This window comes from Sceloporus undulatus, chromosome 7, assembly GCF_019175285.1.
Source record: "Sceloporus undulatus isolate JIND9_A2432 ecotype Alabama chromosome 7, SceUnd_v1.1, whole genome shotgun sequence".
NCBI lineage: Eukaryota > Metazoa > Chordata > Lepidosauria > Squamata > Phrynosomatidae > Sceloporus > Sceloporus undulatus.
In genome coordinates, this window is record NC_056528.1 from 16,016,558 (window position 1) to 16,032,891 (window position 16,334).

Consider the following 16,334-nt stretch of genomic DNA (forward strand, 5'->3'; position numbering starts at 1 on the left):
AGCACCTCCCTTGTCCCCTTCTCTGTGTTCAACCCAGAGGCCAGCGAAGTGTGCAGAAGGGAGTCAAGAGGTCTGGTATGGGAATTAGAAACTAAGACTCATCTTCTCCCTTGTCCTCTTGTTATTCCTCCACCCCAAAAGTGGTTCTTTAGGCAAAGCAGATACATCTAGGGATCAAAGGTTGGAGGCACTGCTTTTTCAGTTAGTGTTCCCAAACGTTTGTGTTGCCCAGGTTGCTTGGACCTTCCTTTCCTGGGCTCTGAAGAACTGTTAGACTCTCTGAATTTTCTCCCTTCAGATCAAGGAAAGGAAAGCTTTTATTTGGCCTTCTAGATATTGTTGGCCTCCAGCTCCCCCATCATCTATGACCATTGGTCATGCTTCTTGGGGCTGCTGGATGTTAAGAAGATGAGAAAAATCTGGTGAGACAGTTATCCATCTCTGGATAGAAGAGGTTGAATCCTCTGTGGGCCAGAAGTGATAACTTGCTTTGATGTGCAGAAAGTCATAGGGTGAATGCCTTTGTCTTTATGTTCAACACAAATAGTCTTTTGGCTTTTGCTTCCTCTAGATCAGTGATTCTCAAACTGATCTGCCAGACGTTTTGGACTTCAGTTCTCAGAAGCCCTAGGAAACTTGGCCAGTAGTCAAGAATTCTGGGAGCTAAAGTCCAGAACATTTGGAGGACCAAAGTTTGGGAATCACTGCTCTACATGAAAGTTCTCTATGACCATTTTGATTTCTCTCTTATTTGGCCTTGCACTGAAAGGCCACCCTCCCTCACCACCATTGCCAGTACTCACCAAAACAACATTTAGGTCTGTGCTTGGTCATGAGGAGCCGTTCCAAGGCTTTCCTTTCTGTGTTGCATTTGGCTAGCAGCAGCAGTAAAGAAATTGGTTCGTAATTGACAGAGTGATCAAAGAGCCGGTAGATTCCTTGAACACTTTGCTGTCCTTTATATACAGTTAGTTTACTTCTTGGCTGCAGGGGCTGGGGGGAAAAAACCCAAAATTTGGGAGTCTTGATTGATAGGAGCTTGTGTGTAGTGGTGACATGCAAACAGCCAAGACGCATGGACTAATCCCTGTTAGAGATTCATACATTAGTTTTCATTAGCAGACACCGCCTTTGCTCAGTGAAGGGTTGCGATTGGCACTTCTGCATTGAGCCAGCTATCTTCTTCCCTCTTCCTCTCCTTCTACAGTATTGGCCTTTTTAGCATTGCATGGAGATCTCCAGTCTTTTGTATCTGGGTAAGACGGGAGAGGTTCCTTGCCATGTACAATAGTGTTGCTAAATGCATTGCAGCAGCAGACAGATGTGTCTGAAAGAGAGGACTTCTCCCGATTGTGTTCCTGGTGTTGGTGGCTAGTACCTTTTTTAAAAAAAGGTCTTTAAGAGGGGGTGGAAGCTTGCTTGATCCAGCCACAGAAGGGGAAATAGGGCTCAAAAGATCATTTGGCCCAGCTGTTGTGTTGCAATGATGCTCTCTGCATCTGTATTTACAGATCCCTCAGCATTGTAGCCTGCATATTGTCTGCTAAGAGATGAATGTGGCCTTATAGAGAAAGGGAGAGAGAGGAGAGAGAGAGAGAGAGGGAGAGAGGGAGAAACACGTAGACATAGATGCATAGTTCTTTCTCTGGCTCTATAAATATGTGTCTATATTTTCCACCCAGGTCCTGAAGCCTATAAGCCACCTTTGGGGAGCGGAGAAGGAGCCAGGCAGGAGAGCAACATGGAATACATGGAAGTGTCCCTGGATTCCTTGGATCTCCGAGTGAAGGGAATTCTATCTTCGCAATCAGAAGGTGAGTGTCAGCTTTCTAAATATGGCCATGTACCATTTTGGTTCTTTGTTTCCTTGGATTCATTTCTCTGTATTAAGATGATGCCCCCTGGTGGCTGCTAATACAAGAATGAGAAGAGGCCAGGCGTTGCTGAAAGAAGAGTGATGGAGGAGGCACAAGTGGATCAAAAATGGAGCAACCAGCAAAAGGAAGACCTAGGGACCCCCTTGGCCCTGTCTGGTGGGGAGGAAGGGGAGGTGACGAAAGGAATAAAACTATGTCTGCCTTCTCCTGGTGGGAATATTTTGTTGAGCATCAAGGGTTAAAACACTTGCAAGTGCTGTGTGCTCCTTCTAGGCCTTTGGGTGGACAAGGATTCGTACCTTCTCCATCATCCGTCTCCCTATCTATCTATCTGCAGTGAGCCCTTGAAATCTGCTGGGGTTTGGTTTCAGGACCCCACGTGGATACCAAAATCCATGGATGTTCAATTCCTATTAAATACAACAGATAGTAAAATAGTGTCCCTGACATAAAAAGACAAAATCAAGGTTTGCTTTTTTGGAATGTATATATTTTTGGAATATTTTCAAGCCATGGATAAAGAATCTGTGGATACAGAGGGCCAACTGTATTTATTTATTTATTTATTTATTTATTTATTTATTTATTTATTTCCTCTTCATCTACCCTAAATGTCTACGTTCTCCTCTTCCAGTTTGGGGTTTCCCCACTGAATCTTGGGCAGAGGCACATGCTCAAATGCCATAAGGGTTTTTTAAGGCAAGTTGAAGGTGGCAATAGGCTTGAGGCCCATTCTGCAAAAGCAGGTGGAAAAAGCCAGGTCTTGTCCTTATATGAATTCCAGAATGGGTACAAGATTCCCCTTGTGTCCTCCACCCTTTAGGTGCAGGCACACATGAGTAACATCGTTCCTGGTTTGTGCATGTGAAGCATTCATCCAGCGAGACTGCACTAGATTTAGCAAACTCAATTTAACGGCTACCAGTCCATGGCTGCTTGAGGACTTACTAAAAGTGATATGGAGGAATCTCTCCTCCCACTAAGCTCCCCTTTCCTTTCTTTTCCCTTCCCCCATGGCTTTTACCTCTGGAGGGAAGCTTGATGAGAGAAAGCACATTGATTTCAAGAACTGCATTGGCACCAACGCTGTAGCTAGTGCATTGATTTCAAGTGGCATCTGCTGCAAATCTGCTTTAGGAAACAAGGGAGGCAGTTTAGCTGTTTGCAACAGCTGAGGGTTTCTGAATCAGCCAAGTGCAAACAGTGGATTCCAAACACCAGATCTAGTCCTGAGCACAATTCTTGGGCTCTGGTTAAAAAGAAAAATGAATAAATAAAAGATTTCTGCTGTGAGCATTCCTGACTTTTGATGCTGTTACCTTGGGTATGACAGGGGCTGAAACCTAAAATACTGGTGGTGGGGATCAATGGGTTGGAGAGATCTGGAAGGACATATTGAGAGAAGTGAAGTGAACTTTATTGCTGAAAGTCACAATTCCATGTATTTTGTCTGTTCATATATACATATATAGACAGAAATAGGAATCTAACCGAAATTGGACAGGTAGACTTTTTTATTTTTTAACACAACAAAGAATCTGAAAGGATGGGTGTGTTTCCACCTGACTATACTACAGGAATCAGTGTTGACGTTTTCAACCTCAAGATAAGCCTAAGTCTTCACCACTTCTTACTTGGCTCTGAATTTGTCATTTCCCAATGTTTCTCCCATAAACCGTCCCTGAATCCCAATGCTACAGACAGGATTTTCTGACTAATAACAATTTTTAAAGACTCAAATGCCTGGCATCCTTATCCATTAAAACCTTTATTCTGTGTGGGTTTTAGTTTATTAATTTTGAAGCTATTCTCTTTTTTCTTTCTTCTCCTTCTCCATTGGAAATCTTGCCAGGGCTGGAGGGAGGGAATAGATGATTAGCAGTCTGCAAAGCTGGCCAGAAATGCATGGTGGGTAGGAGGAGGGAGATTTGTGATGGTCACAATCCATCCTCTTTATGAACACTAGGAAATAGGCTGCTCTCAGGCCTGATTTCCTTTAGGAAGGTTGTGTATCTGCCTTGAAAGGATTGCATATAGATCCACAGTGGACTCATGTACATCTGTATGTAAGTCTCGTGTCGCACACAGCACCCACATTTTGCAGATCAAAGGTTCAGCTGGGCCTTTAGCCTTGTCTTTCCCTTTCAATAGAAGTCTTTCTTTAATTTCCAAACTCAAGGGGTTGCCTGTTGATTCCTAAGTGATTTTGAAAACAAGCCTGGTGATGAGCACTGCCAGAATCATCCTTTTCCTTGAGCTTTATATCTTTTCCATCTTGTAAAACTGGAGGAGGACTGTGTAACCTGGCTATGTTGATAAGTGAAATAGGTGCGAGCCAGAGCACAAAGTGTTTTGGATAACCTTGTTTGCATAGGATTGTCTGAATAGCAGACATTCCAACACAGCCTTCCTCTGTTGGGAAAAATAAAAGGCTCGCAGCATACAAAAGGTACTCTTTTGGAGCTATAATTCCCAAAGTTCCCCAGCTGCTGGTGGATACTTGAAGAGTCTAGAAAGTAACATTCCTGTGCGCTTAGTTTAGCATGTTTCTTTGTGGCTGACTGCAGAATGAGTGATCAGCTTGCTTCTGTTCTCTGTTTTCTGCAGGTCTCTCAAATGGCCCTGAAACAGTGGAAGCAGCAGTCTTCAGGAAGTGCCTCTCTGTAGCTGTCGAATGGAACGCCCAAAAGCCGAGAAATCACCACGCTAGCCAACAACCAGTGCATGGCAACGGAGAGTGTGGACAAGGAGGTAATGTTATTTCCCGTCTCAATACAACCCCCTCCCGTTGTTCATTGTAAGACCGAAAGTGGACAAAACAAGGAGATGTGAATCCGGGGTGATTGCAGAAGACTGCCAAAGATTTCTGATCCCAAATGTTTAACAAAAACAGTTGCATGGCACCTGGATTAAGGTGAGAAGAAGGTTTTAGGGAGAAGGTGCTGAAATGAATGCTGTCCAGCTCTCTACACACAGAAAACATCCTGGCTTATCTCCTTTGAACCAGGCTTAGCTCAGTATTTCCCAAACTTGGATCTTGAGATGCTTTGGGGTCTAAAAACCTAGAAGCCACAGCCAGCTTGGTGAACAGTCAAGATTCTGGAAGCTAAAATCCAATCACTATCTAGTTCTTTGAGTTCTATTAAAAAAATAATAGCATAGATCTGTAAGCAATGAAGTTGCCCAGACCTCTTGCAAGTCTCTTCAAGGTGGTATTCATAGGCATTACTGAATAAACACTCACCATGGTGGGCATCATAGTCATGCGCTCTGGTAAACATGATATGTTTTTTTGCCTTCTTCCAGCCTCAGTCAGAGGGCAGGAGAATTTGGAAATGCATTATGCTTTGGTTGTACTTAGGGTATAAACAATAAGGACCTCTACCCTAGCCCTTTCTTCAAAACTGTAGAGAGGTTTCATGCTGCATTTGGCCAAGGTGGGGTTCCCCGACAGATAATGACCAGGTCTGACTGCAGCGAGGCAGCTGTATGTGTGCTTTTGCAAAGAAAGGGGACTTTTTGGCATTTCCCATGAAATTGGTGCCTCTCTTTTCCTTGTAACAGCTGTGTGAAAATGTTTTCAAGGAGCTGTTTCCATGGGAGTTGATCCTTGGCTCCAATTGATATGTGGAGCTCAGGGGCAGAAGGGAGATCCCAAGTGCAGAAAGCATCCAAGTTGGCTTCTATAATCAGCGTTAGAACGGCAATTCCCAGAATCGGGCTATACTGGCTGAGGGATTTGGGAAGCCGAGTCCAGAAAATTAACTTTTCTCTTGATACCTAATGATTGTCATGGAGAAGGTTCGTAGGAGACGGCTCACCTTCTTCATTCATTTATTCAGTTGAAGTATTTATAAATAAAGTTTGCTGCCACCAAGGTCCCCAAAGTGATATATAGTCACATTCCAATATAAAACAGGGCATTCTTAAAAAAAGAGGACCGAAAGTAGTTTAAAAAGCCAAATCTCCTACAGTAACACAATTTTGACTGCCTGTGTTGGAAGGCCAGTAAGAGTGGAACCTGCCCTACATCCATTTGGAAGTTTTCACTGTCAAAGTCTTGCGGAGAGAAGGCCACGGTGTATATTTATATGCTGTCTCTTGGGAAAGGTGGGGCACAGAACAGAAGCCTCCATGGAAGACCCCAATTCCCGACAAGCTCATAAGAACTGTAGAAGAGAGAAGCACAGTGAACAAAGGAGAGAGGATAATTAATGCTTATTAGTTAGCAGGGACAGTGGAGTGGAAGAGGGCTTACAACGTTACTGCAGATTAGTACGGAGGAAAACAGGGAGCAGTCCATGAAGGACAGCAAACTTGGGAGTCCCCTTTTTTGTGTGTGTTGCAAAAATGAATGCAACTTCTCTTTTGTTTGCAGGCTTGCTTGGCTTGGGTCTGCGTGTACATACGACAACAGCCACACAACAAATTTAAATGGGCGTTGTACAACGGGGGTGGTTGGGACAGAGAATATTGGGTTTGGCGTTTTGTTTTGCTTTGTTTTGCCTGAGGCCTGGGTCAGTCTCTGCTCTTCAGGAGATCCCGGAGAAAGCAGGCCTCCGCTATAGCTTTCCTGACCGCTGATCCCGCATAATATGCGTTGTCCTCGCCTTATCTCACTCCCCTTCTCTCACTTTGCTGCAGTCTTTGGCCACTAGTAGTTCTGTCACCCAGCGAATTTCTCAGGCGCTGCGGATTCTGTTTCTTAAGCCACTGCTACCTGCAGACACCCCTGTAGTTTTTCAATTAGCCACTGCGGACTAGCCAAGCTTTAATGAGTGCCTGTGGTCAGGAGATAACGGTAGATTCTTCTCCTGCGGGGGGGGCACATAGTGTCCCTCGGGGTGATAAAACAAGGGCAAAGAAATCAGGCTAACTTTTTGTTCTCAGCTCACCCTAGCTGGTGATGACCAGACCCTGATGATGATTTTTGTCTGCTTAGCAGGAGTCAAAAAGGAAGCAATTCCTTTTGTTTGAGAACCCAAGTGCGCGTTTACTTTTTAACTGTTGTTATTTTATGCCTTAGCTGCGTTGGCCTGTAAACAGGACTACTTTTGAGGTTGGAAAAACACTCCACATTTTGGGAAGGCCATGGGCAGCCCCCCCCCCATGCCAAAAGCAAGATATAATATTTCGTAGTAAAATGATGTGGGTAGGTGCCAAAGCAATGTATTAATATTCATAGTAAAATGGTGTGAATCCTAGGGTTGATTCATCATGGCAGTCATTGCTATATGGCATCAACATCAGCGATGCTTCGTTGATGAGCTCTTTTGGATGGAAAGACATGATTTTGGATTTGTTTTCTTCTTCTCAGATTCATTGCTCCATTTAAGTTTGCATATTCAGATGCGGTAGTGTGAATGCAGAGAAAAGCTGTGACAAGAAATGTGTGTGAAACAAGAGTCTAGTTCAGTGATTCCACACTCTGGTCCTACAGGTGTTTTGGATTTCAGCTCCCAGAAACCTCAGCCATCTTGGCCAATGGTTTTGGGATTTTGGGAGCCAAAGTCCAAAACATCTCAAAGTCCAGAGTTTTGGGAACTATTGGTATAGTTTCCTTGATGTGACAAAACAAGGCCAATGGCAGACGCCTTCTCTAAGACTAAGCTGTGTCTGACAGTTTGGGCAGAGGTGGAAAGGCTCCTCTAAACCCAATTTTCACATGGGCATTGGGGCTCCCACCTTTTGAGGAACAAGCGGGGATTTTTTAGGACTTGTATTTGCAAATCAGGAGCTGAAAAATTTTGTTGAGCAAAAAGATCTTTCTTCTGTCCAGTGTTCCTTCTGAGGCCATTGAATGAGCCCATGTTCTGTTTAGGTGACTGAGAAAGACACATCGATGGATTCAGCAAACCTGAGACTAATAACATCCAAAATCCACAAACAAACGAAGCCTTATTAGGAACAACCAAATGCAGGAAAGCGTAATGCAAGCTTTCAAGCTTCACTGGCTTCTCATCAAGCAAATTTGTTTAAAACATCAAACAGAAGAAAGAGAAGAGGTGGGTGTGTGGTGGGAAGAAATGATAGTATTGGAGTCATAGGTCTACATTTTGCCAAGCTGTTGGTTATAGTTTTCAGTTAAGTGGGTTTGGGGATCCAGATAGACCAGGCCATTCCTATTTTTGGCCATGTGGTTCTGGGAGATAAAAAGAGTCCCATAAAGTAGAGGAAATAATTTGAAACCCATTAGCAATCTGAGTGGGCTTTCTGAAGGGGCGTGTTGATCGCTTTGGTGAAACCACAGCATTGAAACATCATTTTGTTGTTGCTGTGAAGCACCACCAAGCGGACTGGGTACACATATGAATTCTGCAAAAAAGCCGCTGGTATTCTAATGCCATGTGTGAAATTGCTCTCAGTGTGGCACAGAGTGGCAGAAGATTCCCGCTCCGTCCCTCCCGTCTCTCATCTTCTTTATCCAAGAATGTATTTTTCTTTTCCTTCCTTTCCACGTCAGCCGATGCACAAACCGAGTGCTGAATACGAGCTGATGCGCCCGTCTAACAAAGTCCAGCCTTGGTGTTTGTGGTGCAGGATCACAGAGGGAGGAGGGTGAAACATCAGTGCTGCCCTGGTTGTGGCTTCTTTGTGGCAGCGGTAAGCTTCCAGGCTGTGTGTGTGCGTGCATTTGCAGACGTTGAAGGATGGGAGTGCATGTCTTTTAGGATTGTCACCTGTTGGCTTTTGTCCCTCCTCCTTCGTTGATTTTTTTTAGCTGTGAAATGCTGAAGGAGATCTTCCTGAACTGGTTCAGAATCCTTCATGCGCAATAGATTTGTGCTCCATAGGACTTGGATGTTTACATGCAATCCTGTGGGTCAACAGGGCAGGTGATTCCACAGCAAGGGCTGAATCTTACATGGCATCAGAATCAACAGAAGCTGGCCCTGCAGAGAGAGAACATGGTTTTAAGAGCCTTGCCTGTCTGTTCTCTGTCCACATCATTAACAAAGCCAATCCATGGTACTGTAGCCCGCTGTAAATGCAGGGGTTGGCAATTGCGAAGATCCTGGATGCCAGTTTTTCTGCCTCGGCAATCATCTGAGGACTCAGGGGCTGCCAAAAATGCCAGGAAACTAAAATGAAAAACTGGAAGTGGTTGGGGATTGATTCTAGGTTTGGAAAACTCTTTTTTAAAAAAGTGTTACACATCCCAGAAGATCCCTGTAATCCTTTAAAAGGTGAATTGCAGCGGGTGGGAGTGGGTGCTTTCCTGGGAAAGGCAATTAACCTTGTGGGGTGGCAGATAAATGACAGACAATCTGGAGGACTGAGGGCCAGAAAAAAGCTGTGGTGGCGGTGACCCATGACGCCCTAGATCCTCATTTTGCCTGTTTTTGGCCCCAGAGTCTCCCAGCTAAATATTTCTGGGAAGCTCACAAGCAGGACATAAGCACAATAGTTTTCGTTCTATTCCTCCCCGGAAATCGGTCTTGAGGTTCAGTGTCTCTGACACGGAGGAATGAACGGAACGGCCATGTAACTACTAGCCATTGACGGACTTCTCTCCTCCATCATCTGTCACTCTAATCCATTTGGGGAGCCACTACAGTGGCAGGCGCCACTATGTCACTATGAGGCAAATTCTAACAGCTTCATTGAGGGGCAAAGTTTGGGAATCTGGTGCTGTGTGTTGACCACTTGTGACTTAGAAATCCCAAGTGCGCACAGTTGGGATAGCACCAGGGATCATTTGGTACTTAGGAAAAGAAGCTTGAGACAGAGAGAGCTGTAATGAAGGACACATGTTTGGGACTGGCATTGCTAGACTGACGATGCCGCACTGGCCTTTCTGGTCCATGCATATTTGGTGCAAAGCCAAACGTTATCAAAGGGAAACAACGTACGTTTGCTGATGTGTGTCATGGTTAATGCTGTCATGGTTGACATCCAGTACTGGCCAGGTCCTGTAACTGGCATCTTCAGAAACACTGTTCTGCAGAAGCTACATCATTGAAGGATGAGGAAGCATCCCCAGATTTATACCTATTAGCTGGTGTGCCTCATCTGCCAGGTTAATGTGCCAGATTTTTTAGTGGGTTAACTGTGCCAGCTTCCTGATTAGACAGTGGAGTGTGGTAACTCTGTCCGATGTGGGCTTCCCACAAGTCACTGGTTCAACTGCATGTGAACAGAATATTGAATGGGAACATCTTGGGGTCAGGATCCAACTAAGTAACTAATACTCAGATGCATAGTGCATTAAACATACCGTCATCATGACTACAGGTTAGTCTCCTTTAGGACAACCTTAAGGCGAACTCATTACAGAGTTTTCTGGGGCTGGGAGTATGTGACGGCCCAAGGTCCCCCAGTGGGTTTCCATAGCAAAGCAGGGAAGTGAACCATGGTTCTAGGTTGTGGTCCACAAATCTCACATCATTTTTGCTGTCAAAATGAATCTTTCACTTCTTAAAAAAAACCTGGGCTATGTCTAGATATCACGACCAGAGAGACTTGCTACATTCCATTGAAGTGGAGAGGTTAGAGATCTTCTGGACGAGAAGTGCCATTCTGGACATTCTCACCCCCAAATGGTGTCTGTTTTTAATGTGCCTCGGCGTGCAATATAGAGTGTTTGTATGTCATTTTAGTTTCCTGAATGAATTGCCAATATGGAAATCAATAAAATGGATGGCAATGTGTGTTGTCTGGACACTATTGTAGTGTAGCGTCCCACAGCCATGCGAATGTAGTCCAATGCAAGGGATTACGGGAACTCAGTTCAACAAAATCTGGTGTTCCTGTCTCTGCTGTTTAATGTATGAAGATTTCCTCTTGTCATACTCTCCAGGGCACATTTCATGGAGTGGCCAGCCAGAAAGCAGCATCTTCGCACCGGTTCCACAATAATTGTGCATCCAGGTCAAAGGCAGGAGCAACTGCCCACAATTGTGGAGAGGAGGCCTCTAAGGCCAAAGAGAATGACTGTGGCAAAAAGCAGACACAACCTCCACACTCTTGCTAAACTATAGAGCAGAAGAAACCTGGCACCTCGGAAGGAAGAGCAAGACACAACGACAGGAAGGTAAGTTCCAAGGCTGGTGTCACTGGGCAGCTTGAAGCCCACAAATCTATGCAGTACAGGTATTCCAAAACCCCCCCCAAATCCAAAACACCTCTGGTCCCAGGCATTTCGGAGAAGGAAGACTCAATCCGTGTTTGCATACTGAAAGCCAACATATTTGTCTTTGCTTGAATCAAAACTGATGTGTATTTGTATGTGGTGTGTTTGCAATTTATCTCTGTTTCTCTTTTGCTTCTTTGGTTGGTTGTTTTTTGCCAACAGGGGGACTGGAACGCAGGCATCCGAAGAAGGCAGTCTGAGAATCATCTGCTGAGGGTTTGACTTGGCGTGGGACGTCTTCTTTTCCAAAACCTACCCCGCCTGGTCTGTCCCAAGGGCCTGAAAAAGAAACTTTGGAAAAGCCCTTGATTGCCCTGGATTCGGAAAAGTAAGCATGTGGGTTGGGAGTGTTTGTGTGGGTTTTTTGGCTATGTGGGCCATGTTCTCAAAGAGTTTATTCCTGACGTTTGCCACATCTGTGGCTGGCATCTTCAGAGAATCAAGCCAGACATATTCTCTGTGTGACAGTCCATTCCCTATTCCTTGAGTGGGGTGGTGGTGGGAAAAATGAATAGTTGGGTTGAGGGAAAACTCTCTCAACTAAACCCCATTAAGATTTAGTGGCATGGGGATGCTGAGAGTCTCCATTTGTGCACTGAGCACTGCCATTTTGACTACTTTTGGATTGGTGCTTGCCCCTCTTAGTGGTGGAAAATCTCTAGAAAATTTCCAAGGCATAAGGTTATTAGATTTAGCAAGTTTTGTCTTGACTGCTTGTACTTTTGACTGATTCAGAGGGATTCTTGCAGAACAGATACAAGTTGAGTAGTGTGTTCATGTGTTTGTTGGATTTGGTCTTTGCTTGTCACATTAGAATAACTAGAATTTCATATCCTATCTTTAACTTACTAACATGATTGATTGGAGTGCAGCAGCCCGATAAACTGTGGCTAAACATCTATATCTGGATGGGTGTGAAACATTCCCACAGAAAAATATAGCATCAAGAAGATTTCCACCCCAGATCTTTGTTTATGAGAGCTGACTCAACCCTAAAGAAATCAATGGCCTTGAGTTGCAAGACCTGGGAGACCTGTGAATAACAGGATTGTTGGAGGTCTTTCATTAATCCCCATAAGTTTGAATACGACTTGTGGTACCTAAGACACATCAGAGCATTTTTGCCTGATTGGACTCTATGTTCAGATTTCAGTCGCTACTGTTTATGTATGTGAGAGAGATTTCAAGTTGTTTCCAATTTTCCAGTTTCTGGGGAAACAAACTGCTTTTGATTTAGAACAGAGCCCAGGTGGGGTTAGTTGTGCCTTTTATGTACCATTAATAATAAGAGCAAGGAAGGAAAACATGAAGGGCTTCTCTCCCCCCCCTCCCCAGCTGGTTCTACTAAGTAATAACCCTTCTTTCTCTCTCTCGGCAGACCAAGAAATTACGGTTTCACTCCAAGCAGCTGTATTCGCTGCCAGGCAAGGGGAATTGCAGAAGGTTCTCCTTATGCTGGGTGAGTCATTTTTCTCCTCCTTTCATCACAGATATCTTTCCATCATATGGAGGAGGGACGCTGGGTTTTTGTTTTGAATGTTGGCCCTCATTGACAACTGTGGCATCTCAGCTGAGAATGAAGGTCGTTGCAAAAAGAACAAGTAGTTCAAGGCTTATTGAAATGAGTATGGATCAGCCCTTAATGGAAAACCCCTCCAGTATTCAGATGAAAGCAAACCTAATGAGGCTGCAGCTACACACTGCAGAGTTAATCCAGCTCAACACACTTAGCTGCCATGGCACCATGCCCTGGAATCCTGGGATTGCAAGTTTGTGGGATCTTTCATACTTCTGCCAGAGATCTCTGTGCCACGATAAACCACACATCCAGGATTCAGTCAGATGGAACCACGGTTGAGGTGATGTCAGATTGCATCGACTTCTCAAGTGCAGACCAGTGGTGTAGTGGTTCGAGTGCTGGACTATGGACTCTGGCAGACCAGAGTTCAAATCCCAGCTTGGCCACGAAAACCCACTGGGTGACCTTGGGCAAGTCACACGCTCTCAGCTGCAGGGGAAGGCAATGGCAAACTTCATCAGAACAAATCTGCCAAGAAAATCCCATGATAGATGGCCAGAGGGTCACCAAAGCCGGAAACGACTTGAAGACACACAGCAAACAAGGAAGGAGCACCTCAAAGGTAGCAGCTGAAGAGTTCAAACCTGTTGACTTTTCTTTGTGCGTGAGTATCTTTTCGTACCACTCCATTTCATTAGGTTAGCTATCTCTGTTCTCAACGAGTCCTCCTTACCTGGCTATTGGGAGGGGATGGTTGGTGTTTGGGTAAGGTGGGAGAAGCAGGACTAGAAGCCACAAGAGTGGACAGATGTCCTGGCTTTTGCAAATGAGTTTTTGCACGGGCAGAAATTCTGTTGTCTATGTGTCGCTGCGGCTGATTCGTCGGTCCCGCTTCCCTGTATCTTCCAGCTGTTGTTTCTTTCCAGTCCTCTGAGCTTCCAGGCTCTGCTCTTAATTTGGCCTCCATAACGCTTGTGGCTCAAGTAACCCCCAGGCATTGTTCTTGGCTGTGCAAGTGCCTGGAGTAAGGGCTGCAATGATTAGAGATGGAGACCAGGGAGGAGGAAGAGAGATCCGTGAACACTCTCATCAGCTGTGGAGGGCATCAGGGCAAGCCTCGCAGAGTGGCCTGATCCAGGGTGATGGTTTCCTGGGCACTACTCATGAGGCATAGCAATCAGCTTTTCTTTCCCCTGCAATCTCCTCTGTGTAGCATCTGTCACTCAGCAGTTAGAAATCTAAAATCTGTGTGGAATGGCCTGTTGGGTGAGATTTTTATTTTGGCGGCAGGGAGAGAGGTTGATAAAAAACTGGGTGGCTACCCACCTTCATACACGTACCCCCCACACTGATTTGAAGCAGTAGCCACAAAGGTCCAACACGGTGCTAAATTTCAGAAACATACGCTGTAGAAATACAGTCACTCCTCTGTTTGTGCGGCCAGTGGAATTCGTACCCTCTTATGTATAGAGGGGGGACATAATGGGGCGCATGTCTGTGGTGCGCGCCCATGGGCACACACCACACCATTCAAGCCTATGGGCTGAATACGGCAAGTTTCACAAGGTCTTTAGCCTCTTTGGCAATAATACTATGTTGGAACAAAGGCTCTTTTATGTCTTCCCAATTCATCGGTATAGTTTGCCTCTGTATGCGTCTCTCTCACCAGCTGAAATGGTCTTCTGTGTGTTCTTTTTTCCGTGGATGGGATTGATCCCAACTTCAAAATGGAACACCAAAATAAGAGGACCCCTTCATCAACGCCGCACAGAGTCTGGACACGTGGACATTTGCCATATGCTTATTCAGGTTCCATTATGCTTTTAAAAATAATAAAAATGATAGTATTGAGCGGTGGAAGGAGACTTCTTGTCTATTGCTCTGCGTTTACCATCCTTTGGCAATCCCAGGAGATAGCTCTGACCAGTCAACCAGCTAGCAGTGTATTTGGGCCCATTGCTAAAAAGATGCTGATTTTGTACGGTTGCATATTAAACACATTGTATGAATCCATTCCTCTGCTAGGACTCCTTCTGAATCTGCGAGACTCTTGTTCAGTGTCAAAGGGTAGAGGCTAGAAGCATGTGAAACTGCCAAAGTTTTCTTTAGTTCGTCGTGATAAACATTGCCTACCCCGGTGTAACTTTAGCTATCTGATGTGTGGAACGGGCAGTCTCCCCAGGGGACGGGCACTGTATTTGTGCCCATTGGCCACAAGTAGTCTTTTTTACCTGGAAACTCAATCAAAGACCAGCTGTAGGTAATTTGTGGACTGGTACTAGTCCATGGACTATCACTCTGAGAGCACTGGTCTACACCACCCTGCCCAATCTGTGTACCCCCAGATTGGCCAAGGGTTGTAATCAGTTGGCCAAGGGCTTTAGTCAACACATCTACACAAACACACACACACCAGGGGGTTAGATAATGTTAGTCTGAAGTCCAAGGTTTCAGGGTGCATCTTCCGTAAAACACGTAGTTTGACACCACTGGAACTGTCAGGCTCCCCTACAGAATCCCAGATTGTAGTTTGTGAGGTAAAGCGTTCTTAGCAGAAAGATGAAGACCTTGTACAATGACAAACCCCAGGATAAGTAGATGCAGCCATGACAGTTAAAGTTTTCAACTTCATTGCTTCTACAGTAGATGCACCTCAGACAATCTCTCTTCGTTCCCTTTCGGAAAGTGAAGACTGGGCTGCTGTATGTCTCAGAGAATAGGATCTCCACATAGACGAGGGTCAAATCACATGGAAGCGGTGAGCTACAAATCCCAATGTGGTGCAGGATGAGTTAGCAATTAGTAAGCCCAGCTGTGTGAGTTTCGGCAGTATTTATTACATTAATTCCTCCCCGTGAATGCCCTTGGACCAGGCCATGGCATAAATCTGAAGCAGTCATAAATACAGTGAAACCAACCACAACAATGTGCGAGCTTGGTTTCAATATAAGATGTTGAAAATGTCCACAAAAAACTGATAAAAAAACAATAAACAAAGATAAAGCCCATGGAAGATAAATGGTATTCACGGAATCCTACAATAATATAAAGAGATGCCCAGACGTAGAAAGACCACTGCAGAGAAGCTGTTTGTTCATCATGGGTAGCTGCGAAATTCCTTTGAGGAGGGCACGGAAATACTCTGCCACTATTTCTGTGTGTCTTGGTACCGGCTGGTGCTAATAAGACACCTGCTCTCAGGATCAGAGGACCCCCCTTATGAAGCAGCAGAGAACACCATCTGGAAGACTGTGAAATACCTCATCAGCTGGGCATTAGTAGATCCCAAGGACGGTGTCTCTGTTTTGTCTCTAAGAGCACAGTATGCTGGTGCCCTTTTGCATGAGCAGAGTTTGAGAAGAACTTTTTCTAGACTTCCAAGTCACAGAATCGCGCAACTTATCCAAGATCTGCAGTGGGCTGATGGGTACTGGATTTCCAAATTAAAGGTGAGGTTTGAGTTGCGGCAGAATTCAGCCTGAAAATTAACAACTCTTGGACAGCGTACCAACCTTATCCATCACCCCATCACTGTTTGCCATTGCCTTGTTTCCCGCCTCTTCCCTTTACCATGTCAGCATGCATAATTAAGGCTGCTGGCAAGGAATACCTTCACTTGGAGCCAAGCCATTTCAGTTTAAGAGAATTTTTCAGCATGGGTGATACCTAGCCTCTCTCAGCCTCAAAGAAAAGCAAGGGCAACCCTCTCCGAATAAATCTCCAAGTGACCATTCATGGAGTTTTCTTGCAGATTTATTCAGGAGGGTTTGCCCTTGCCTTCTTGAGGCTGAGAGTGGTGGGACTT

At 45.0% G+C, this 16,334-nt stretch overlaps 1 protein-coding gene across 1 annotated transcript in view; it reads right to left on the reverse strand.

Moving 5' to 3' along the window:
* Positions 1–5,294: 5,294 nt before the first annotated feature.
* LOC121936456 (glutamine synthetase-like) overlaps positions 5,295–16,334 on the reverse strand; it is a 16,919-nt gene continuing 5,879 nt past the window's right edge. Inside the window, exon 4 of the mRNA XM_042478716.1 lies at positions 5,295–5,560. Coding sequence (XP_042334650.1) covers positions 5,295–5,560 — 266 coding nt within the window. The remainder of the gene's footprint in view (positions 5,561–16,334) is intronic.